Source organism: Catharus ustulatus, chromosome 3 (assembly GCF_009819885.2).
Source record: "Catharus ustulatus isolate bCatUst1 chromosome 3, bCatUst1.pri.v2, whole genome shotgun sequence".
NCBI classification, from domain to species: domain Eukaryota; kingdom Metazoa; phylum Chordata; class Aves; order Passeriformes; family Turdidae; genus Catharus; species Catharus ustulatus.
In genome coordinates, this window is record NC_046223.1 from 103,329,764 (window position 1) to 103,354,355 (window position 24,592).

The window sequence follows — 24,592 nt, forward strand, 5'->3', positions numbered from 1 at the left end:
TCCGACCTCGCTGCTCCTGCAGGGTCATCTTAAACCCCATGGCACAGGATTACATTCAAGACTGCTCTTGAATATACTCAGGGAGAGAGACAACACAGCCTCTGGACAATCTGCTCCAGTGCTTGGTTGCATGCACAATAAATTTCTTCCTCGTGTTGAGGTGGAACTTCCTGAGCATCCATTTCTGCCCATTGTGTCTTGTTCTATTGCTTGGCAGCACCAAGAGGAGTCTGGCTCCATTCTCTTGACACCCTCCCTCCAGAGACTGAATTTCATTGATGAAGTCCCTTCTCAGTCATCTCTTGTGGCTGAATAGGCCCAGCTCTCTCAGCTTTTCCTCATAAGAGAAATGCTCCAGTCCCTTCGTCATCTGTGTAGCCTCTGCTGGGGATCCTCTCCAGGGGCTCCATGCCTCTCCTGCACTGAGGAGCCCAGAACTGGACACAGCATGCAGGTGTGGCCTCGCCAGGGCTGAGGGGCAGGATCACCTCCTGCCTGCTGGCAATGCTGTTCTTCCTGCTGAGAGCACCTGCTTTCTTGGGACATCCTCACCACAGCCCCCTCACGGCCTTCCCAGGGCAGGAACAGATCCCTGGAAAGGAAGAAGGCTCTGGGTTCTGCAGCCCCTCTCTGGGGACAGTGTGCGGTGGGACCTGCCTGGGCAGGACCCTGATCCTCTCAGATCCTGCATGCTCAGTGATGCCACTCACAGCTGCGTTTGCTGCTTCTCCCCAGCCCATGTGAGTGACTGTACTCTGTGATTTTACAAGGTTTTGTGTAGTTTCCTTAGCACAACTGAAGACTGTGGCATTTAATACAAATAATAAGTGATGGATCCATGACTCAAGTGTTCCCAAAGAGCATGCCTTATTGAGACAAAAGCACAGAAAATGTACTTGTGTTACAGCTGTGGTGTTCTGGTTAATATTCTCCAGAACTGGGTGAATCTCTTACCTTTTTGCAGATGCCTGCAGCAAAGATGGTTGCAAGTGATGTACTTGGCAAAAATGGAGGTGTCCCCGTTTCCCATCCTGCTTAAGCTGTGGTGCTCATCAGTTAACCTGAAATATTTTAAAAGCATCTCATTACTCATTTTTCAATTTTTCATAACACCATAGAAGCAGATATATCACTTAAACCAAGAATGTGTCTACCAGTCCTTGTCCCCAAAGATGAGAAGATTATAAGAGATGAAACTTCTGGGGAAACTTCCAGTGGGTCTGCTTTGAACTTCCAACAATTTGCATCTAGTGACTCCTGGAATCAGAGGTTGTGTCTTGCTTAGGAGCCCTCTCTGTATCTCCTCCATACATTTGTTCAGTTGATGTGATGCTCAGGGAGTGCCACCTGAACATGTGGAGGAATTTCTTTACTGTGTGAGTGATTGAGCACTGGAAGAGATTGTCCAGAAGTACTAGGATACACTCCTCTGCCATGTGCTCTGGAATAGCCCTGCTTAATCAGGGAGGTTGGACCAGATGATCCACTGTGATCCCTTCCAACCTTATCCATTCTGTGATTTTTATTTCTGTGATTTCTCTGATTTCTGTGACCTACTGCTTGTAAACTTGTAGCATCCATATCATCCTGTGGCAGGGAACTCCACAATGTCGCTGTATATATGAACAGCCATTTTCCTTTCTTTCAACTTGGCATTTTGTGACACCATGTGATGACCCAAGCCTGCTTCTTGCTTGGAAAGGACAGTGCATCAAGTTTGCCTTCTCTATGCCAGTCACCACTTCAGAGCCTCCGTGAAATCCCCTTGCAGTCTGGTAAGGCTCCTCTTGCGGCCTGACAAGTCCAAGTGAAATCTCCTTCTTTCCAAGGAAATGTTTGCTGCTGTTCTATGAACTTTGCCATTTCTGTTATTCCTGTTTGTGATGGTGGGACTAGAACTGTGTATGGTGATCATGACAGAGGCACATAGTAGATTTATAAAGTGGCATAACAATATTCCCTGCCTTATTGTCAGTATTGCTTCTGAATATTTGTAATATTCAGTGTGCTGTTGATCTCCACTGGGCTGGCATTGTCCTACAAATAATATTCCCAGCTCCCATTCCTGATGGATAGTGGTCAGTTCAGACAGCATTATTCCACATGTGATGTAGGGCTGTGTTTTCCTCATGTGCATAGCTTTACATCTGTCTGTCTTCATGGTCATCTGTTGTTTTCCTGCCAGGCACTGAGGGCACACAGTTGCCCGCATGTGGGTGTCCAGTGCTATTCCAGATGACAGAGGTCTGGGGGTCCCTGTTGAGTCCTGTGCCAGAGCAAATGTGTCCCCCATATGGTGGAGCATCAGTGAGGGTGTATGAGCCCTGAGTAGAGGAAGGTCTTTCTGCAATTCTCAGCCACTCACCCATTTTTTCTCTTTTCATTAATATTATACCATCAGCAATCTTTGTCTTGTCACTCCTCACCTTACTTGGATTATTTATGAATAAGCACAGAGATGAGAAGGTGCATTAGTGACTTTGTTTCATTGTGCAAACTTACCACATGCTTAGTCTTAACTGCATTTCAATCCATGCTGGGATCTTCTCTCATCTTGTGGTTGTTTAGTCTTCTTAAGAGCCTTTGGCAAGAAAGTCTTGAAAGTCTTTCAGAAATCTCAGCAAACTGTATCTCTGCAATCCCTCTTATCCAGCTGCTTGCTGACACGTTCAAAAGACTTCAACTGAGTTTGTAAGGCAAGACTTCTCTTGGCAAGAGCAATGTTGACAAAACCCTTGTTGACCTTTCCCTGGTAAATCACATCTCCCCACATCTGCACTAATTATACTTGTACTAGTCTGTGTAGAATAGGTGTCACTTTTAATGGCCACTAGTTGTCCAGCTTTCCCTTAGAAATAATTTTTTAAAAATAATTTAACATTTGATACAATCCATTTCTTAGACTCCAAGAAAGTTTTAAGCAAGAATTTATACCACAGTTAGAATTTCACTGCACCGTAAGAATTATTGCATTCTTGAGTTTCCTGGGTGAACAGTGTTTGTTAAGAATTTGTCACTGTTTGTTTTGTGTCATGAACTTCTTTGTAAGTCAACATCTTCATTTAACAGATCAGAGATAAGGCAAATGATGAAGTGTTCCAGCAGAGGAATGCAGACTCAGGAGGTTCTCTTGAGTTTTCTACCATGGCTTTATCATCTCTTAGTACTGCTTTTGCAGCCAGGTTGGTGGGTTTCAGCTTCTGCCACCTGGTACACTAAGATTATTGAAATAATCTCAGATTATTTCAGATCCTCTTGAAAATTATTTATTATTGGGTTTTATGAATTTTATGACTCTTTCCTTTGATGTCATTCATGAAATCTGGCATAACCATCAGAGTTATAGGTTTGATTGTCTTATTGTGGTTAGCTTTCCATGGGTGTGATTAATCCATGTTTCTGCTTTCTGGCTTTTGGTTTTGTGGTTTTTGGGGGTCTTTTATATAGTACAGTCATTCTGAAATATATAATAAATAATTGTGCTCTACCCATGTCTTCATTCTAGTGATTTTCAGTATTTTTTGACCTCCACTGAATACAGAGTTGAAGTACTTTACTAGCTTTCTAAGATGTCTTTTCAGATTAATAACAGCTAAACAAGTGCTCATCATTGGGAGTATTTGGTGAAGGTTACATGCAGCGTTTATAAACATCGTCACTTGCCATTTTGTCAGATGTGATTTAATATTGCAGGATCTTTCTGCAAGCCTTAGAATCAACTATAGATGGAACTTCTTCAAATGCCATTGTTTTATCTGTGAACTATGTATCCCAATTTCCAGATCACATATTGGACTTCAGAGGTCCCAGTACAGATCTGGTTTTTTTTATTGATGGATGGACTACCTTATCTCTCACTATTTTATAAGATGTGAAGGAAGATACAGAAAGCCAGATAAATAGTTGATTTTTCTCTTATCACTTGAATTTTCCCACTGACTAGGTTTTTTTCTTCCATTTACTTCTTTTCTCACAAGGACACTTTAGTAATAAAGGTTGATTACCTGTAAATGTTTTAGGGTTATGGAACTGGGATTTTGGTTTTGACAAAGACAATCACAATGGAGTTGTTAGATTAAAGTGTTTAGACTATTGCTATTTAATAATAGCATAACAGTATATAGTTATTATTAAAATTGTCACTGATTTAGCAATATTGTTTATTTCACATTAATAACAATAATTGATTTGGTATCAGTAAGTTAGTTTAATGGCATGTCTGAGTGTGTTTTTTTTAATCTTAATTTGTTTATACAAATATATCATCTTGTGTCCAGTACAAGACCACTTTTGGAGTGTGCTGATATTCAGTATTAATAAAAATGCATTATTTCTTTTCCACAGTAAGGAATTTGAGCCATTTTATTAATATGAGTAGGGACTAAACAAGGATGTGCTAAATACATAGAATTAGAAATTAATGGGAAACAGCATGTAGTGTGTTGGTGAGAAATAGCACAAGTACATCACATTGAATAAAAGAAAGAAAATAGTTTAATATACACAGGCAGTGAGTATGTTTCCCTGTGTTAATAATAAAAGCTGGATATGTGGAGTGACAGCTGTTTGGGTAACTGACCCTGTTCACAAGAAGGGTTCCTTTAAGAAGGAAGGTTCCTTGGTGAAAGAGGTAAACCCACTACCCAGAGTGATTCAAAAATACACAGTTTAGGAGTTTGTTTGGAAAGGAAGATGGAATCTGTGGCATGCCCTGGAGGAAGATGGTGGATTACCTTTGTTTTGTGAATGTTTGAAGAGTAAATGATCCCTGGAGGAAAAAGCCCTGATCTTGGTTCTGAGCTAGAGATAAGCAGAGTTCCTCCCCACCGTGGGAGATGTAGGCTTCATAGAGCTGCATATTTTCCCATGGGAATTATTGAAACCTGTATTACATGTGGCTTTTGAATCTACCTTGGGCAAAGTCCTGGGAAGTGCAGGGACTTACAAGAAGTGTTCATACTTTGGAAGAAGGATGGAATTAATAAATTCATAAATTTCTTCCACTTTCATGATCATCTGCAGAAAGAAAAAATAATTCTTTAAAAAGCACCTGGGAGTTTCTCTAAGTGAAATAATCTCCCAAACATTGGAAAAAAAAAACCAATTGCAAAACATGATCTCTGTTTCTTTTGTGTTTGTTTCATACCATGGAACAGGGGACCTAACAGCAAGAACAGGTCTGCAAGAGTTAACAGGCAGAAGACTGGTATACTTTGGCCTGATTGCTGAGGTTGTCTTCTCCCTCTTGCTGATAAATGAGATCTGGACTCCTGTGGCGTGCAAGTTCTGAAGTTTCTCTAATTCCTCTCTTCCTTACCTGTTTTTCCTCCTCTCTTCCATGTCTGTCTTTCACCAAATCATCTGACTTAGTCTTTTTTATCTCCACAGATGTTTTTCTTTCCCATACAGCATTTCATTACTTTGAAGGCCTCACCCTTGCTTAGTGCTGTTTGGCCTATTGTCACTTTCAAAATATGTAAAATAACACTCCACATTAGTGATCCAGGAGTTTATAGTACATTTCCCAACATTTCCCCTATCTACTCAGCAAGACAGAAATTTGGCTACAACTCTTGAAATATACATATTTCAATATTTTCTGACTTTGGGGAACTTCTGTGGTCTCCTGCCGTCTTCCATGACTACATAAATATGCTGCAACGGGACTGACTTACTTGCTGTGCTAGTTTTGAAATTTGCTATTACTGTATCACAAAGGAAAGCAGAGACCAACATGAGAGAGCTTTTTAAAGGCAGAAGCATCCTGAATTTGTTCTTCATTATTGTGAGCATATGTTCTCTGTAATTATAATATCACACAATGCTTTTCTTCCCTGAAGCATATTAGAGTTAATCTTCCTAGGGAGGGAATATACTCTTGTGAAGTTACTTCCTGCTACAGCCTTTTTAAAATCCACAAAGAAATTACTTGGCCCTACATTCTGACACTAAGTGGTCCCTATTTCTTTTATCTGCCAGGAGATGGTGCTGCCAGTCTTCCATCTCTTCCTTTCCGGTTTTTAGGAAAGGTGGTACATGTTTATGTATAAATAATGAAGATACTTCTGCCATCTGACTGGTGCACTTTTGTCCTAATAGGGATCTTAAGAGAAACAGAAAACACCTTTCCGTATTTAGAGTGTACTGCCATCTTACAACTGGACATACATGTTTAAGATTCACCATATGTCAATGGCAAAGCCATTCAGGAACTTTCCAGAGATTTTTAGTGTTCCACGGCAGGATGATGAATATAAAGCACTTAGTTTTTTTATTTCCTGGATAGTTTCACATACACTTTTCTCACCTTCACACCACATCTGTAGATACACTCTGGCAAGATGGTTCATACTTTCACAGGCATCCCAGCCCTGTTCAGGGAACAAGAGCTGTGATACTGCTTTAAATGGAAGCAAGACACAGTTTTAAAACACATCCTAAATCACTTTTTGTAATTTAGACAGTTCTGTTAGACAATGTTAACAGGTCATGTGGCCTGAAAAACCTTGCAATGTGTAGTGCAGACACATTCTCTTCTGCTTGATCACATTTATAAATGTGTTTGAAAGCCACAGAGCAATGTACTTCCTCCTAAGCTTAAAGGATCCATTTTTTTTCACTTTGTTTATTTGGTATCAGATTTTCTTTTCATCGGTGCAATTGTTTGGTAAAACTCATGGCTACAATAAAGGAAAAGAAAAAGCAAACTGAAAAAAAAACTGGATCTAATGTGAAAAAAATACATCTAAAATACATCCTGGTGATTTAACTTATATCCTGGTGATTTCTTTTACCCACCCAACAGCTGTCACAGACGCTGGTAGAAGTTAACATAATTTTAATTATGATAATTTTATCAATTCTCTTTTCTCTCCTAGGAAAAAGCTTCTTTGATGTGACATTTAATAGAAGAAAAGAGAATCTAAGTACAAGGTAAAATGTGTTTCTTCTGGGCAGTATTTTTCATCAGACATTAGGACCAGACATTATTCTAGGCATATTGTTAATATAAAGGCAGCAAATGTAGACCTTGTGGGAAGTAATGAAATGTGGGCCAGTTTCCAGCTGTACTATTTTGGTGTATGAGACACAGAGGGAACTGACTGCCAGTATACTCCAGCAGCCTAAGTAAAGCTGGCAGCTGGACAACTGGATACCTACCATAGTAAAAAAACCAAAACAAAACAAAACACCCCAAAACATTTAACTGATTGAAATGGCATATGTTCGAGTTTGGAAAGATCTGCTGGCATTCTACCTTATGCAGACTGCTTTGCTTCTACATTTGTGTGTGTATTTGTACTGTGTCCTTAAATACATATATAGAGTTCCTGTTTAGGCTTAAAATTGCATGAAAGAGACAAATGAAACTTTTGGACAAACTGAAATCAGTATTCACTGGCTTCACAAATGAGATTTATTCTCATGCATGGGAGTTGAAAGGGATTTTTCCCCTTGCAAGCTATGTTGACAATATGGGATTTAGGTGTAAGTGGAGACTTCAACATACTATGGAAAATTCATTTCTTGAATTCTATACCATCTGCATTACAGATGCATTACAAAGAAACAGAAAAAGAGTGGGCTAGAAAAAGGCTCTACACTGGAATGGATTTGTGCCTTCTAGGGATTTTTGGCAATACCTCAAATACAGAGCAGTTCATGGAATACATGGAATGTAGCATTAGATGTTGCTTGCAATTCCTAAGGAGTGCTGTAGTAGACCACACTTGTGAATGAGGCACCATCGAAGGTTTCTTAAAAAGAGATAACTGCCTGGGCCAACTAAATAAGACCTTGCATTTTGCTTGGGTTCCACGGTGAGAACTGGAGTCCTGAGCCTCCTACAGAATCAGATGCTCTTAAAAAAATTGCTGTGATGGGATGTTGCAACAATTCTCATTCTGTAAAATGAGAAGTTGTGTGCCTGTCTTAATGCTCCTCTGGGCACTATCTTAACACCTCAACAGCGGGGAATGATCAGGACAAGAGGAGCTCATGTAGTGACCCGGTGACTTTGCAGCAGGACAGGGCAGAGTTACCCTAAATTGCACCACTGACTGAGCAAACCCATTCACCCCAGAACTGGAGGAATGCAGGCAGTTTTTTTGCTGAGGTGCTGCAGTCCTTAGTGTCTACAAGCTATCAACCTGTTCAGAGGTTTCATTCTCCTTACTTGTTTTTGACCCTGTCAATTCACTGATATCTGAGCCACGTAAGTGTGAACCATTGCTGCTCTAGGCTAGCAAGTACTTCACACTCTGAATAGGTGTTAGTGCCTGCGCTTAGCAGGAAATCTGGATCCAAGTCCTCACAGCTCTTTCTCAGACAAAATAGTTTTCCTGAGTATGTGAGTGAGACCAAGAGGATTTATTTTTATATAATTTCTTTACAAAGAAAAATTCACCAAATATCTCAGGTCTATGAACACTGTCAAAAAGTTGTATGACCAGAAGTTTCACATACTACCTGTTTCCAAAAATAGAAGGAAATCTCTATGAGCAGCCTGCATCTGAGGCAGCAGTTCACCACTTCAAAATGGGCCTGCATGTGTGTTGGACTTGCAGACAGCCTACTGATGTCAGGCTCAGGAGGACCACTGGCTCATTTCATCCAACCTGTGTTCAGGTGACCCAGACTGGCCATCCTCATGATGGAGCTTTGGTGAAGGAACTGCATTTGAACTGCTTAAGATTTGTGTGTGATTCAAGTCACCTGCCCATCAGCTGAGATTTCAACATTATTTTAATATGTCTTCTTATTTATATGCCTTTGATGTCTCATTTTCATGGTGCCTCATTTCTCTCCACTGCAGGGCTTTCAGTTCCGTGTGCTTGAAATGTGAGTCACAGAATCGCCACTCCCCAGCCCTGCCTGATTACACTGCTCTGGGATGTGCTCAGCAGCCACATCTGATATAGGACACACAGCAGGAAGACAGAGAGAAGGGCATTTCCAAGGGACACACCTGCTGCAGGACAGTGCTACTAGAAGGCATTTTCCCTTCTACACCTATGCAGGGTCTTCATCCTTCTCCTGGCCTACCTGCAGCGGTTTGGTTGGAAGTGTATTCTGTGTAGTGGTAGTAAAGAGCCTCGAGAGACCTGCCCTCAGCAAATATGCTGGCTGTGTTATTCACTGAGCTGTAGCTTAGATTGCCCTGGTAACACAGCTCTGCCAACATAAGGCAGCTGGGAGCACTTTGGTAATTCTGTAATCACAAATGTCAGACCAGGTCAGGAGTCTCCAAACAGTTTGGACCACTGGAGTGTAGTCAACTCCGAAAACTTATTGTACCCTGTTATTAAAATTCTACATAAAACCATGTTTTCATATGATTCTATAGAGTCCCTCCCACTGGCTCATGGGGCACTCTAAGGAAACCACTGGCCAAAATTCTGCAATTGTAACTAACTTGAGGTACCATTAAAGAGACTCTGTCTAAGTGTCCTCACCTTTCTGTGTGTGAATCAGTTTTCCAGTGGTAGAGCATAGACAGTGATGTATATTAGATATGCAATTCAAGAGCCCAGTGTTCATAGTTATTACGCACCTGCTGACTTAAAGCACCAACTTAAAAGGACTGGGAAGTAACCTTAAAACAAGCACAGTGCTAGACCCATGTTAAAGTAATTTTCTTGGGTAATTTTCTTTATGAAAAGTGACACCAAGGTCATGTTTCTCACACATGACTGCAAAGTGTTATTGGTGAAGAACTGGTAGGCAGAAGTTTCTAAGGTCCCTGAAGCAGAAAGCACAAGCACAGAGTTTACTGCAAATCTAGGAAACTCATACTTGCTTATTACTCTTTTAATATTTTTGTTCTCAAAATAATACTGATTTTTATATAACCAGGGATGTTAATATGGCTCTTTGTAAATTATTTTTGCACTTGGGGGAAGAGATAATAAAGGGAGTGTTTGAGAAATGTCTGTTCTGAGAAAATGCCTGTTAGTTAAGATAGTAGGTAAACAGCACTATAATTAAAGGACTCAAACACTTTTGAAGTTGCTGAGGAAATGTGTGACAAATATCATCAAGAATGTGGTTCAAAGGACCACATTCATATGGTTCATATCTCTAAGACACACAGGGGAAGCAAAATTCTGATCCCATGCTAGTTGGGTACCTGGCTTCAGCTGAATCAAATTTACCCTGCTGTCAGATGTCCGCACTGGGTAACTTTTCTTGCTTTATCTGGGATATTGAGAAAAGATCACTGTGGGATCAGGGCAGAGGAGCCTGAAACAGGTCATAAAAAGGGCCACGAAAGATGAGGTTAATAAGATGACCAAAAAGAAGTTTAAGAGAAAAAAACCCCCAAACTCCATAGTGCCATCAGAGCTTTTGTTCTTGCTCTTGTCTCCTTAGTACTCTCTTCTCCTTTCCTTTTCCCTTTAAGCTTCACAAAAACCATTCCAGTTTGGCCAGTTAAATGATGCTGAATATGGTTTATCATTGTTAGTAATTAAATAAAACTGAATTCTTAGGTACATTCATAGTTTATTTTGTTGGCTGGTTGGGTTTTTAAAATTTATTTGTGTTGTGTTCACAAATACAGGTAAAAAAAAAAAAAGAGTGGAAGGCATAAATAGTTATGCAGAGTGGAATTGGATTTCTGGATTGTATGGAAGACTCCTCCAAGACGGCTGACTGGGAAGATTGAGACACAGGTGAACACTTGTGGTGGGATCTCATGGGCCTCCACTTACATTTTCCATGTAAGGGCAGCAGTGTTGGCCCAGGACCTCTGGACTCCAAAAACAGTGGTCATCCTGCTTAGGAGCCTTTATCAGGATTACAGACAGATCAGATGTCTGTACCAACATCTTCCAGCTCTACTGGCAGAGACCTTGCTGAAGGAGTCATTTCCCAGTAGGAATCAGTAAGACCAACAGACTGTCCACTGCAAATTAAACCATCCCTTTTGTCAAAAGTCAGTTCTTCTGCATGTTTTGATGAAAGCATTGTTGGAGCCAGTGTAAGCAAGGGTGCATTGCTGCTGTTTTTGAGGCAATTATACTGAGATTAAAGAAAACATCGCTTTTCTGGGCTTTTACAACCCTAAAGTGATTAGAACAAAAATTAAAACCAGTTGAATTTTAGTGTGCTGCTATTGGACAAGTTTTCTCATTTACCACAGCTGATACAAATCCAGGTCTTTTTCCCTTGAGAATACAGATTATTGGCTTCCTGAGTATCTAAGAAATAGTCTAAAGCATAATTCACCAGTGATAGTTCCCCAAGAATAAAAACACCACCACTGACTGTACAAATATATTTGTAGTTAATGACTGTTCAATAAGGGGTCTAACATTAAACAAAAAAAAATAAAACAAAAAGATAGTATAAAATAAAAGAAAATAAGGTCTTGAGAGAAAAAACCCCAGCAACACTTCTGTTTATATAACATGAAATAGTGTAGTGCCTAGTTTTAACACAGGATAACGTAATGTATTTGTTAGTGGATTAGTGAGAACCACTGACTGCATTAATGCTTTTAATGCTATGTAGGGTATTGGGATGATTTAGCATTATGTGTGTTTGAAAGACATGGCCCTGAGGAGCCTGTAGCTTTGAAGTTGGACTTGCTCTGAGAGAAGATATAAACCATGTGATTTCCATAGGTCCCTTCCAGCCTTAATGGTTTTATTACTCTAAAGCATTATTGAAACGAAGCTGCCTTTATTAAAATATTTTCCTTGTTAGTGGCTGACACTATTGTGTAATGATAAGAGCAGTGGAGGCATGATGCTAAGCTATTAAAAGTCATAATCAGTAAAATATGAAGCCATAAACAGTGGTACTTTATAAATGTGTGTATGCAATTTATGCAATGTAGAAAAACAGTCTGAGATATTTTGTAAAATCTTCAAATGGATACTACTTGTCTTGCTCCTATTAATGCAAAGATACTGCATATATGGTAGAAAGTAAACCTGAGCAGGTTTTTTTTTATTTTGTATGACTTTATTGTTTTTATATTGCTGTTTTACTGTGCAAGCTTCTAGTATTTCCTATCACAACTTAAACCATGTTCAAATGAGCTATTTGAAAAGTTTAATTAATGAGTAAACTGGCTGTTCTTACCTGTATACAAAAACACTCAGAAAAGAAGAGTTTATCTCTAAGGATTTAGAGTTTTATTTATGTTTTTTCCAGACAACATGTCCAGTAATTACTGTTAAATATGGTTTCTAAATAGTCTTCAACCAAGACACCATAATTAAAGTAATGTATTTAGTACCAAATTTTAACAACATTTTTCTGTCCCCATCTGAGTCCAGAAATCCAAGTTATGCAAATGTAGGAGTGGCTCACAGGAGTGCAAACTTACAGCTAATGATGTGTGGGTACTGGCATGGGGTCAGCCTAGGTCCTTAGTAACCAAAAGTTATTAGCATCTGATTATAACTAATTTCCAGCATCAAACAAGTCAGTCCTCTGCAAGCAGACATGGTCAGATCTCATAAATAAATACATATATATACACAAACACATGTAAATATATATAAAAAATACTTACAAATTAAATACATATTTCACTATACACACACTAACATAACTGAAACTACCTGCTGTATTACTTATTATTTTCCCACCTTTTATTTCTCATTCTTACAGTGCATCTTTTAGGTTATGATTTTAAAAAGAGGATTCCAAATCCACTTCTCAGTTGAAAGTAATAGGAATCCTGCTCTAGATTGTTTCATTCTAATGAGTTAAACATCTTTAGTGAACTAATTTTCTGTGGCTAATTATCAGCTCATCTTGTTTATGTATTAATCCCATATTCTCCTGTTTCCTTGATTACAGGCATCACTACCAGAACATTTCATTCTGGAACAGTACAGAAACAACCTCCCACACAATAAAGCACAGGAGGACTGTAAACAAGGTTTGCCTTTTGATGCTTAAATTTGTTTTTACCCTTAAGCCCAACTTGTGAAGGTAGAAAGAAATTGGATCATGCAGAACACCTGAAATTGTAGTAAAGCAGGTTTGCTGACCATGCCTGTGTTCTGCTAGGGTGTCATTTGGACTGATGCTTCTGCTAAGGATCCCAAGCTTCTTTCCTTGGTGAAGATCTTAATTTTTGTCTTTTATTTACAACTCTTCTTTTTGTGCAGTTTAAGACTCAGGAGTTTTCTCTGCTGGAAGATATTACTCCCAAAGAGACTTTGATCATACAGCCTAATGAGTGAGAATCTGGTGTCAATCAGTTTGAGCCAATAATAAACATTACAAGACCAGACCCAAAACACAGTGCAAAGTAGACGAATAAAGCTGCCTTGAGTCTGACAAGTAGGAATGTTAGTCCTTATACCTGGGCTTTTGTTATGTTGCCACATCATCCACCCTAATTTGCATTTGCCATAGAGAGGAGGAGTGCTCCTCCCATGTGTTTCTCTTCTTCAGGAACCATGCAGTGTGGGGGTCAGCATGTGAGCAGGGGAGGGAGAATGGAAAGGTGTTCATCCTTGCGTGTGGTTTTGCATTCAGGCTGTCTGATGCCAGCTTAAGAGGGGCACTAGGGACAAGCAGAGATGAGACAGCAGAAGATTTTGTATTGGACTAAATTGACTGCATAATTCTGACCTCAGGGATCCTCCAGAGAATGTATCCAGTGCAGCAACTGGTTGTCAGCAGAGGAGACATGGCCCAAGAGGACAGGCTGCCACTGGAGCTTTGTACCCCAGTAATTCCTATTTAATGAAAATCTTCAGATATCCCTGGCAGGGAGTGTGAATCAGCACAACGTTTGGATTGCTGTCATTTGTAAGGCTCAGACAGACACATTTTATCCCACGACACTGTTTAAAGCAGTATGTAGAGTTTTTAAGCTAAGGATCTTTGAATTAAGAAAGTAAGTAAACAAATTAGTGATAACTAACCAGAGTTTTGGAGATGGATGGGTGCAAATGGATATGAAACCTGAGTGACAAGGAAGAAAACCAAACAAAAATACATCAAACTGCATCTACCAGTTACTTTTGTCTCAGTGGAGTAGGTCTCTGAGGCAGTTTCCCTGAACAGCAGCAATCTGTCTATTCTAATTGGAAAAGGAAAAGTCAAGGGAAAAAACAAACAGGAACAGACAGGAAATATCCTGTTAAATGTAAGATTTTTAATTTTTGGTCATTCCTTCCACAAATGACCCTCAGCAGTCAGACACTCCTCATTTCTGAATGTTAAACTTTCTTCATTATCACAGTATTTTTCTTATTAACAAATGATATTTGTATAATACACATGTATTTATTTATATTTCTTAAGAGCTTGAAGATTTTTTCTCATTGTTTTAGAAATTGGGATTGCTTTGGAAAGGAAAATACTTTAGAAGAAGAAATGCAGCACATGGAAAACATCTCTGTATCTTGTCCATGTCTCTGGCTCCACAGGTGGCAGGGTGGAGAAAGTGCTTCCTTTGGCTACATGAGTAGGAAAGAACTGACGACCAGGGCCAAAGGAACACAGGACTTGGCCAATCTTGTACATCCAAGAACGTCTGTAATAGTCATCTGGAAGGCCCCATAAAATGTGTCATCAATAAATCTAAGCTAAAAACCAGGTTTCTAACATCCTCTAACCCAAAATACCCAAAAAAAAGGACAAAGCCACAACTATTAAAAAAAATAAGGTACAAGAAGAGGTCAGGAGAGATTGGGCATTGCAGAGGCCCTTGGTTTCTGCAGTAATAGAAAGTATATGACATAACAGTTCTAGCAAGAAGTACTCTACTCCACTTGCTCTTACCAAGGAGGAAATCAACCTTACCACAGTTCTTCCAAAGTGGATCTGAGAGGCAAACTCCTCCTGGATCTCAGTTGGCTAGATGAGCATCCATCTAGCAATTGCAAATCAGAGTTGTGGGTAAACATCTCCTTTCAGACAATACAGTGGTTTTGTGTAGTTTCCATCAAAGCACCAATGTGTTTTATTGCTCTTGTATTTTGCTTTCTGAAGTTCTTTGTCTTGTACACCCTCACTTCTCTGCTCAAATACAGGTGTTTCTAAGTGCATTCTTATAATCCATTATTATCTTAAGGCTACAGTCAGGACTCTTGGGCCTTGTGTTTGGTTTTGTTTGTAGGTATGATGGGAGTAATGTTAATGGAGAATGATTACAGATGGGATACACCAAATGAGAATAAGATTCCATGCACAAACTCTGCAGCATGAGGTTATGTTAATAAAAAGTATTTCAAAGATTTATCCCTTGATAATAATCTAAATGCTGATTCCAAAATTCTTTACATTCTATTCTTTACAGATAAGATCTGACACTACAAGATCTTGGGCTACCTCCCTCAGGAAGAGCAGGTAGCCTGTTCGGCCAGCAAGAAGCACCAAGTGATGGGAAAGGGAAAAAAAATCAAAGAAAAAAAAAAATCTCCTTTGGATCATGACAGCCAGGTCACGGCTGGTTTATAAACAGCTGCAAAAAAGCCATCTTAAGGGCAGTTTAACCAACTGCAGACTTTGGCACAGCAAGCTCATGTCATATGTATACAAGGTATGATAATGGAGAAATAGCACAGTGCTGCACTTCCACAGTCTTGCAGATGAGTTGTATGGGGTAACATTAAAACTGGGCAATAGAGTATATTATTCCTAAAACTGCTTCTTTGAGCCCTTCTTCTCAAGTCTTGCTTCTATTCACGCATCAACTGCACCAAGCAGACGTCTCATGCAGCTGAGGAAGCAGTGCTGAATTCCAGGCAGAGCAGATGGCAAGTCAGGTTTAAAGGTTTCATCTAAAAGACCAACATAATGATATAGGACTCTATGGCATTCAATTAATCAGTGCTTGCAAGGTGATGGAATCAAGAATAATAGGATTTATTTGTCACCCTGGGAGATGTATTTTCCATATTTTTTTATCCTTGTTGTCAGTCATGTGATTGCATGACTAGTGGGGAATCAGAGACAACTCCAATGGAAAAGAGAAATTAGGTCATCTGGTCCATCCTTGCTGCCAGGACATGACTGATTCCCTGCAGTGGATCCCTTCCCACACAGTTACCTTTCCAACCATCTTTTAGAAGATGGAAATGCAATTCAGAGTCCCATTTGGCTATGGCTTCCAGAGCTTTTGAGGACTTTTTTTTTTGGCCAAGAATGCTTAATGAAAGAATCAGATCTAACAATTTTAAATTCATTTCAAAGAGAAAAAAGTAAATCTCAGAATTTAATTCTCAATAAAAACTTTTTATAGAAAAATTGCACAATGTGTAGATAATTTGGGACATTGTTTTCATTAGACAGGAAATAGTTTCTGTGACTCAATTCTATCAATTAAATAATAGGTTTTCTGCTAAAATGATCAAGCAACTAATTCAGTAAGTAGTTTAGGAAGCATCCAGTACTCGTGCTACTCTGAGCAAACCATCATCAGGAGACCCAGCATCAGTGCTAGCTGACTGAAAGGATTCCAGGTGGCCTTGAAAAATTACTCCAAGGGCTTGGATCCTTATCCTTCAGCAGAACATCTCAACAGGCAAACACTCAGACTGTATAGAGCAGGACTGGTTATTAAGGCAAAAAAGTTAATAAACACAAATGGAAAAACAGTGATAGAACTTACACATAGGGAAATAGCACACTACTTCCCTTATGGCAGCTTTAGCATGACTTCCATGATGCCTGCAAATGCAAACAACCCCCATCTTTTACCACTAAATCACCGTGCTCATTGAATAAATCCAGTATTTGAGTTAATAAGTGGCAGCCCAAGTGTTTCCCTAAGGTTGGTGTCCCTTCTCAAAGGACCCATTTGTTGTTTTTTTTTTTTAACCTGGAGATGTGACCATGTAGTTTGGTTTAAGGCTTGATTCATTTTCTGAAGTTAGGTGGAGATTCTCCAAACTCTACTCAGCCTCAATGGATCACTTCCTTTGGCTACCAAATTCTCATCCTCCTTTGCCTTCTCATACTTACCTACATAATTTCTTGATGTTTTTAGAACCATCATCCTTCACTAGAGAACTTTGCTTGAACTTTACCATGCAGCAATATTCTCACCAGAGAGGATTCAAAAACACTTAAGGAACTTCCATAGAAACTCAGCAGTTCAGAAACAAGTTCATCATGACATAGGGAGTAATGTCTTCTATAGATCATCTCTGAAAAGATCACAACCACTGCAAACTCAAGTACAAGTGCATGTGGTTGCTTGTTATGTCTCACCAGAGAAATCCTAAGATTTTCTTGATAAAAATGCGTTTTTTCCCTCTCCAACAGAGGAAGAATGCTCTCAGGTGCTCCAGAATTCTGGAATGAAACAGGTTACTCTTTCCAGTTGCCTTGTTATATCTTTAAATTAATCCACGTAGCTTTTCCTTTTTGTCCCCAGAAGAACTGCAAAGACACTGCAGGCTTTTTCCATCTCTGCTATAAACTCTGAAGTCATTGTCAAATTCTTAATATCCTTCTTGTCTTTTAAAGCACATGAAAACACTGCATTTTATTCCTTTACATAAATAATTTTTACCTTGTCTTAATTTAAATGGGCTTCATCCCATGATTTTAGGTAGCCATTGCAGTTACCAAAGATTGTCCAAAATTCATCATTCATGAAAGGGTCAGCATGCCAGGTGGGAGTTCCCAGGGTTTGGATATGCATTGTGTACGCCATGCTCCCCATGACAGGGCTGTGGAGTTTTACTGTAATAACATTAATGATTCGATCCATGGCAACATGACAATTTTCCTTGGCTTTGTTGCAGTAACAGATTTCTAGATTGCGCTTGATGAGGAAAGATGTGGTTACTAACAGAAGAACACACTGAATTATAGACCTTTTGTGGGTGTAGCAATTTCCTACTGTTAGAGAAAAACAAAACATTCCAGTATTGCAAATCCACTAAACAGTCAACTTGTTTTCTTTCCTGTTACTTTTCTTACTGCACCACTTAATCCTAGTGATTTATTAATTAGTAGTAAGGCCTGCCTGGTTTTCTGAGCAAGTGAAATTTACAAGTGAAATTTAGAAAGTCAAGGAATGCAATATGAAGCCCCAGGATGCTGATACGTATCTCATATTTGTAGTTGGATGGGGGAAAAAAAAGTTACATTTGGAAAGCTTGAGCACCTTTTAAAAATTAAAGTGCCTTTAACAAGAATGATTCACCATTTCTCCTCCAGTTCTAACTGGACAAAAATATTTGCAATTGACTCAACAACCAAGACAGATAGGTAAGCAACATTTCCTTTTTTTCTTTTAAGACAGTGAACTAACAAGTGAGACATTTTATAAAGAGCAGCCATTTGGAAAAATGAAGTTATGTTCATTTCTTTCAAATGTCAATACCCATGCTGTTAAAGATCATTCTATTTGGCAACCAATACAATTCCTTCTTCCTCAGCTGTTTTTTCTCCTTTGCAATAGATTCTTTGTAGATGCACTCCAAAACAAATTGCTTCTCTTACCAGCCAAATTATCACTGACAAATTAACTATTGCAGACCATCAATGAACTGAATCCTCACTAAAATCAGCCAAGCCTTGAGGAAAAGGATGTGCAGCATCCACCTCTGAAAACCAATTACTGTTACAGATGTATTGAAGTTCTGCACAATGTACTATCCCTGCATACCACAAAATGGTCCTGGAGCACTCTGTTAATCTAAGATTCCTCTTGATGCAGAGCTGCTGACAGCAGAATGCTACAAGATTTAACTAACAGGCAGCACTGACACAAAAATAAGTGGGTAGAAACCAGCTAAGAGAGCTTCTATTTGGATTTCTAGCAATCAGCAGGATGAGGACCTGGAACAAGCTTCCAGTACCAAAGGAAGAAAAGAATCTAATACCAGCCTGATAAACATACTGTGTAGTGCCTGTGATGGCAGTGAGTGGGATGTGATATCTAGGGGGTGTCCTCCAGACTTATTTTAAGAACATAAACCACAGCATAAGTTGTTCCACTTCGAAGCAGAAGTCTTAATTACGCTGGCACACTTAAGGCTATATCTTCCATAGGAACCATTTATATTGTTATTTCTCCAAATTTGTATTTTTTATTATTTATCAAAACTACTGGTTTTGAATGGAGCAGCATATGCAGAGATATAAACATCTTTTCAGCCTTGACCACACACCAGACCTTCATGCATGACATCCCTCACTTTTAAGTGACAAAGGATCCTAACTCCTTTCCACTCTGGAGGCAATAACAAGAGACAGCAGTGTTTGCATTCAGTACATTCAGACAGGCTCTAGTTTTCTTATTCTCCTGCCTTAAAACACTTTCAGCAATGATCATCTCACTGTATCTTCTCCCCTCTGGGATCCTAACACACCTGGCACCTGGGTGCAGACCATCCCCTCAAGAATTTTCAATGTGCAAGAGATGAGAGCAATTTGTGCCTTTGAGCATCTCTCCACCACCACCCAGTGTCCCAGCCCTCACTCCAGAGACTTAGGACAGGGCAGAAAGGAAGAGCAATGCAAGGACAGCTGGAGTAAAGCAGAGCAGGAGAGTAACCAAATCATTAGAAACACATTTGTAGTAATGGAAATTTCATAGTGAAGTAGCTTTGAACTTGGCTGCTAAATAATGCAAACAGGCCTAGCAAAAGTCCAAATTCTGTTTCCCGGTAAGCATTATTGAAACTGTCACCGATGGTATAAAACTTGAGGGCAGGGACAAAATGGAGTATCAAAAATTGGGTCAGTTAAATTTGCTCTAGCTGCAATTCCACTGTATACAGACTTTTGGTGATGCTCTGGTACTCCTTGAGAAGTCCCTCTTGTTCCTCCTACTGATGCAACTGTCAACCATCTCTCAAACCACAAACCTTAACAGCAATAAGCTGGCACGAGTTTCCACTTGACACAATGCTTATTGAGCACTAATACTTATATGAGGCATTTTGGCACAGCTGTATCTTAACATGTATCTGTACTTTGAAGTGTTCAAATATGTTTTATGTGGGTGCTTATTCTATGTTTGCATAAAACTCTACTGAAGACCTGGTATATGAAAATTGAAAACTATGTTCTCAAGATCCTGTATTTAAACTGATTAATTCTAACATTAAAAGTGAATTAAGTCACCAGCCACTAAAACCTATAAAATCATATAGCAAGATCTTGTTCAGACCATTCAGTCTGATCAAATTAGCCCTATAAATGAAGTTCAAGTAACCTATATATTGAAACCAATGAAATTATGCTAACAGAACAAAGGCAGCCTTTTGTGTCAGCCTGGATTTTTCAGAAGGGATCAGAGTGGCAAAACCTTGACTCTGCCATTTTATAATAGCCCAGATATTCTGTTCCCTCCTGCTTCATGTTGGCATAATTTGTTCTATGAATAAACACAAGTATTCTTTAAACCTCACTGGGCTGATTCATGCATCCTATACTACAGAAGCTCCAGTACCTCTTAACACATGCACAAAAGCTCTTTGGAAGCCTTGAGTTATATGAAGAATGCTATAAATACAGCGTTGTTACTGCTGTTACTGCTGAAACCAAACTACCACTCCCTGGATGTCACGCACCAGATTTCCCTGAGGAATGCAATTTAAGGAATTAATAGCATAGAAACATCTCTCTCTCATTTTCCTCCTTTTTACAGGACTGGAATGACTCTTTTATTGTTTCCAACAGATTTACAACAGATTGGAAATACCCAGCATCTGCTCAGCAATAACATCAGCAGCCATATGTGATTTGAAGCCAAGGCCTAAAAAAAGACCCACTCTCCTCACTCCAAACAGGTTTTGCAAACTGTCCTTTTGCTTCCAAAGTACAGGGATTTTACAGTCACAACGACCATGACAGGAATGAGGATTTAACTAAGCAAAGAGGTTGGACAACAAAGAATATGATTTGCAGTAAGAAAGCTTATGAGCCACTTCTAATGGCATTTACAGAATCTCTGCTCATGAATTCTTATACTGATGTCAATGCACAGATCCTACACTATAAACTGCCTTTAAACCAGTTTGCCTATACAGAAATACAAGTTTTTAAAACACTTGATGTCACAGTTTCAGGCTACACTTTATTATCAGGTGTACTCATGACCATGTGGCAGAAGACAACAAAGCATTCCTCTAGGAAGCTGGAGTCTCTGCAGTGTAGCAGAAAATATCATGGCAGTAATCCAAAGCTAGTACTAACATTTCACCCTTCCCACTCAGGCATTTTACACAGCTGAAAGCTGGCCAAGCTGTAATTGCTGGAGATTTCAGCAGTCGTGTCATCTAGCCACACTCGCACAAAACAGGGCAGTTCTTGTTACACAAGTCTGGGATTTCAGCTGCACAATGGGAATCTCACGTCTGTACTCTTCCAGTAACATCTAGGATAAATTACAGTCTGCCCTTTTCCTACATATGATGATTTATTGCCCAAGTTTACCTGGCAGGGAAAGACTCAGCAAAAGTAATTTAGGGAATTACAATCCATCCCTGTTCATTTGTGGTATTGTCCCCTTCCCCTACACATTTAATTTCTTATTTCCTCCAAAAAAATGCAAATACTTGGCCAAATTTTGGAAGTAACAATGACGAGAGATGCTGCTGTATTCACTATTATTAAAATTTAAATGCTGATGCTGCAGTTTCAAGACTATTTTTCATGTAAAATGTAGATGCAATCAACAAGAGACAGCTAGAGTTTGCCCAGCTTGATAAACATCACAAAGCACATTTAATAAATTAAGCTATAACCTAGATACATGGCCCAGCTGTTGTTCCTGTAAGGAAAACTAACAACTCTCTCAACAAGATGCAAAAGAAAAGAAACAAGAGAACAGTGTTAGCTGACAATGTAGTGCAAGCTAAGACAGCAGCCAGAAGACAGCAAAGAAAGCAAACCCTTAAATAAGCAGATAAGGCTGACTGCTACATGTCAGTACCCAAACAGCTTTACTAGAGAATGGCAGTACTTAGGAGCTAAAACAGTCATGAAACAAATAAAGTATCAGTAAGAAATGTCTGGGTGAGGGGAAATTACAAAACCAAAACACTGATTAAGAAGCATATGAGTTTATGTAGAGTCCTGCCACACAATACTTTGACAGCAATTCAAAGTGACTGCATGAAGAAAATGAAATTGATACAATTTTTTTCAGAGTAATGCATGCCAATTGAAGCACAGAATCAGAACAGTTTTATTGTAGGAACACTCATTTTGCACACTCAAAGAATGAATAAAAACATGGAAGGTGGAAGAAAAACCACCAGAAGCTTTCAAGGACTAGTAATATATATCCTTTTTCATAATCTGATTTCTTGTCCAGCCACAACACTAACAAGAGTTAAGTATTTTCAAAAACCCACCAACATGGGAAAGTAAGAGGTAGAGATTTAGGAAAAAAAAAAAAAAAAAACTCTTAAGGGATCCAGAGAGGAAAAGAAAAAAGCAGAGGAACGTATTGGTACAAAAAGCTTCAAAAATGAGGGAAAACAGTAACACTAAATGTAGTCTAAGAACAAGAGAAAGCAGATCACGATGTAGCAGCACACAAACTAACATTCTAGAGCAGGACAAATTCCTCTGCATTACTAAACATGTAGCTGGAACACTGTAATGAGATCCATCAGGAAAAACACAAAAGAATACAGCAGAACATTCCAACAGATTACAAAAAATCTGCATCATTTAGATGAGAATATCTGCAAGCCATGAGAGAGTATCAAATTTGCTGGATTTTCTTAGTTCGTTACTAAGGTGAATCCATTTCCTCTAGCAGGTTTAGATATTAAGAAGTCCACATGTCAGATTAACTATGAAAAGTAATCTGGGGTATTTTTAAAAATAAATTCATTCAAAAGCAGACTTTTAAGAAGTATGCAATAAATTTAAGACATTTCCAGCACAAGATACTCACTTTTTAAAGTCCAGCCCTTAAGTTATTATATGGAATTGTTACAAGTCAGCAGTAGGTGGTTTATAAAATGTAATTTTATTTAATGTTACTTTGCTGTTACAGAGGGCATAACATTTTCACAAGGCTTTTTTGGGACTACAATCAATGATTAGCAACACACAATAGTGGTCCAAACTCTCTAACAATCACTGGACAAACTTGACACCTTCTCACATGTGCACAAACCTGCATGGAAAAGTACTAAATTTTATACTTGGACATGTGAACTTCAATTGGTTTTCCCATTCCAGTGTATTAAGAAATGACATGCACTTTAGTCTGCCAAAAAGCACTGCCTGTACTCCAGCAGTAACATGCTGCTTCTAATACATAGTAAAGTGAATACCAGAACTACAAAGGCAGGAGTGTAAGTGAACTTTTATTGGGAAGGGATATCAACTTAAACAGCAGCAACTGAAGATTAAGAGAAGCCCCTGTTTTTGAACACACAAGCTTCTGTATTACATGATACGGGAAGCAACTCAATTTATGGTTTTCCAAACTTTAAATGCTCAACTTGATCTGGCCCAAAACTTCCATATTCCTACTGAAACAAATACACAGTAGCATGTGAAAGTCAATTATGGAAAGGAAACCCTGCAGAATAAGAAGGGAATGTGGAGACTTAAATGCTATGTGGAACACTCTTTAGTTGCAATTAACTACATTTTCATATCTTAATGTAATACAAAACACAGTCAACTGGCAGGAACTGTTTCAGATTTGTTTTTAAATACCAGGTACACTTTAGTCCGCTACATAAGTGTTTGGAAGTTACTTATGTTTATATGAAATGAAGCTATTAATACTTTTCTACAGCAGTAACCGCACACCAGGAAGGCCAGGACAAACACAAATCAAGGAATGGAGTTTTCCCAAAGCTGCAGTGTGAAAAGACTATAAATTGATTTCCATACACATGGATGGGTTTTCTTTGCTATAGGAAATCCAAGTGGAGCTATAAGGAATGGAGACGTGTAAAAAGGTTTCTTGAGAAGGAAAGGGAGAATGACGCCCCACGTGCAGTTTAGTTTTCTGCACCTTCTGCAGCATCACATTCTTCTCCTGCGCTGTCTGATGTCCATAACTAGAAAGAAAAGAAAAACAGTGTCAGCTTTCAGAAGTGCAGCTTGAATTCCAAAAAGGGACAACTACTGACTGTAAGGAAATGATAAAGAAATAGACTTAAGGATGCCCACAAAGTACCAGTGCTCTGGCACTGCACAACCCTGGCTTCCAGTACTTGCTGGGAGACAAGTAACTGGACAGAGGTCCACATGCACAGAGCACAATGAGCTTTTCCCCTCAGGCAGAGAGGCAGAGCAGACATGTTCTCAATGACTCCAGCTCTCCTGCTCCACAGTGAGCTGTGCCATAGATTCCAGGCCATCCAACAGCCTCAACAGAAGCTGCACAGGCAACTTCCATTTCAAACAAAGCAGTCTGAATCCTGCAAGTATAGACTGCCACTTTGAAGCTAAACACTTTACTCTGCTAACAGACACTTCTACTGAAGGACTATTGCGAAATAATAAATGTTGTTGTAATTTTAAATATAGCAATTATTCAGAGAGGCTATTCCCTGAAAAACTGCCATAGTTGCATATTTTAATACAACTTAATTGTTCCATAAGGCACTTTCCTCAAATGGTTTATCATTATAATAACATACTCAAACTGATTTTATTCTTAGCACACTGAAAT

At 39.1% G+C, this 24,592-nt stretch overlaps 1 protein-coding gene and 1 long non-coding RNA gene across 3 annotated transcripts in view; one reads left to right on the top strand and one right to left on the bottom strand.

Moving 5' to 3' along the window:
- Window positions 1-23,493, top strand: LOC116993415. 2 transcript variants are annotated; one of them, XR_004417291.2, is made up of 5 exons: window positions 1-740; window positions 6,879-6,933; window positions 8,816-10,673; window positions 12,817-12,898; window positions 15,275-23,493. It is a non-coding gene; the product is annotated as an uncharacterized LOC116993415 (long non-coding RNA). The 2 variants fall into 2 exon arrangements; XR_004417292.2 differs by lacking the exon at window positions 1-740 and adding an exon at window positions 1,756-1,775.
- The window catches only part of YWHAQ (tyrosine 3-monooxygenase/tryptophan 5-monooxygenase activation protein theta), a 21,545-nt gene continuing 19,858 nt past the window's right edge, over window positions 22,906-24,592 (bottom strand). The window contains exon 6 of the mRNA XM_033053932.2: window positions 22,906-23,975. Within this exon, the coding sequence (XP_032909823.1) occupies window positions 23,916-23,975 (60 nt within the window). The 3' untranslated portion in view covers window positions 22,906-23,915. The remainder of the gene's footprint in view (window positions 23,976-24,592) is intronic.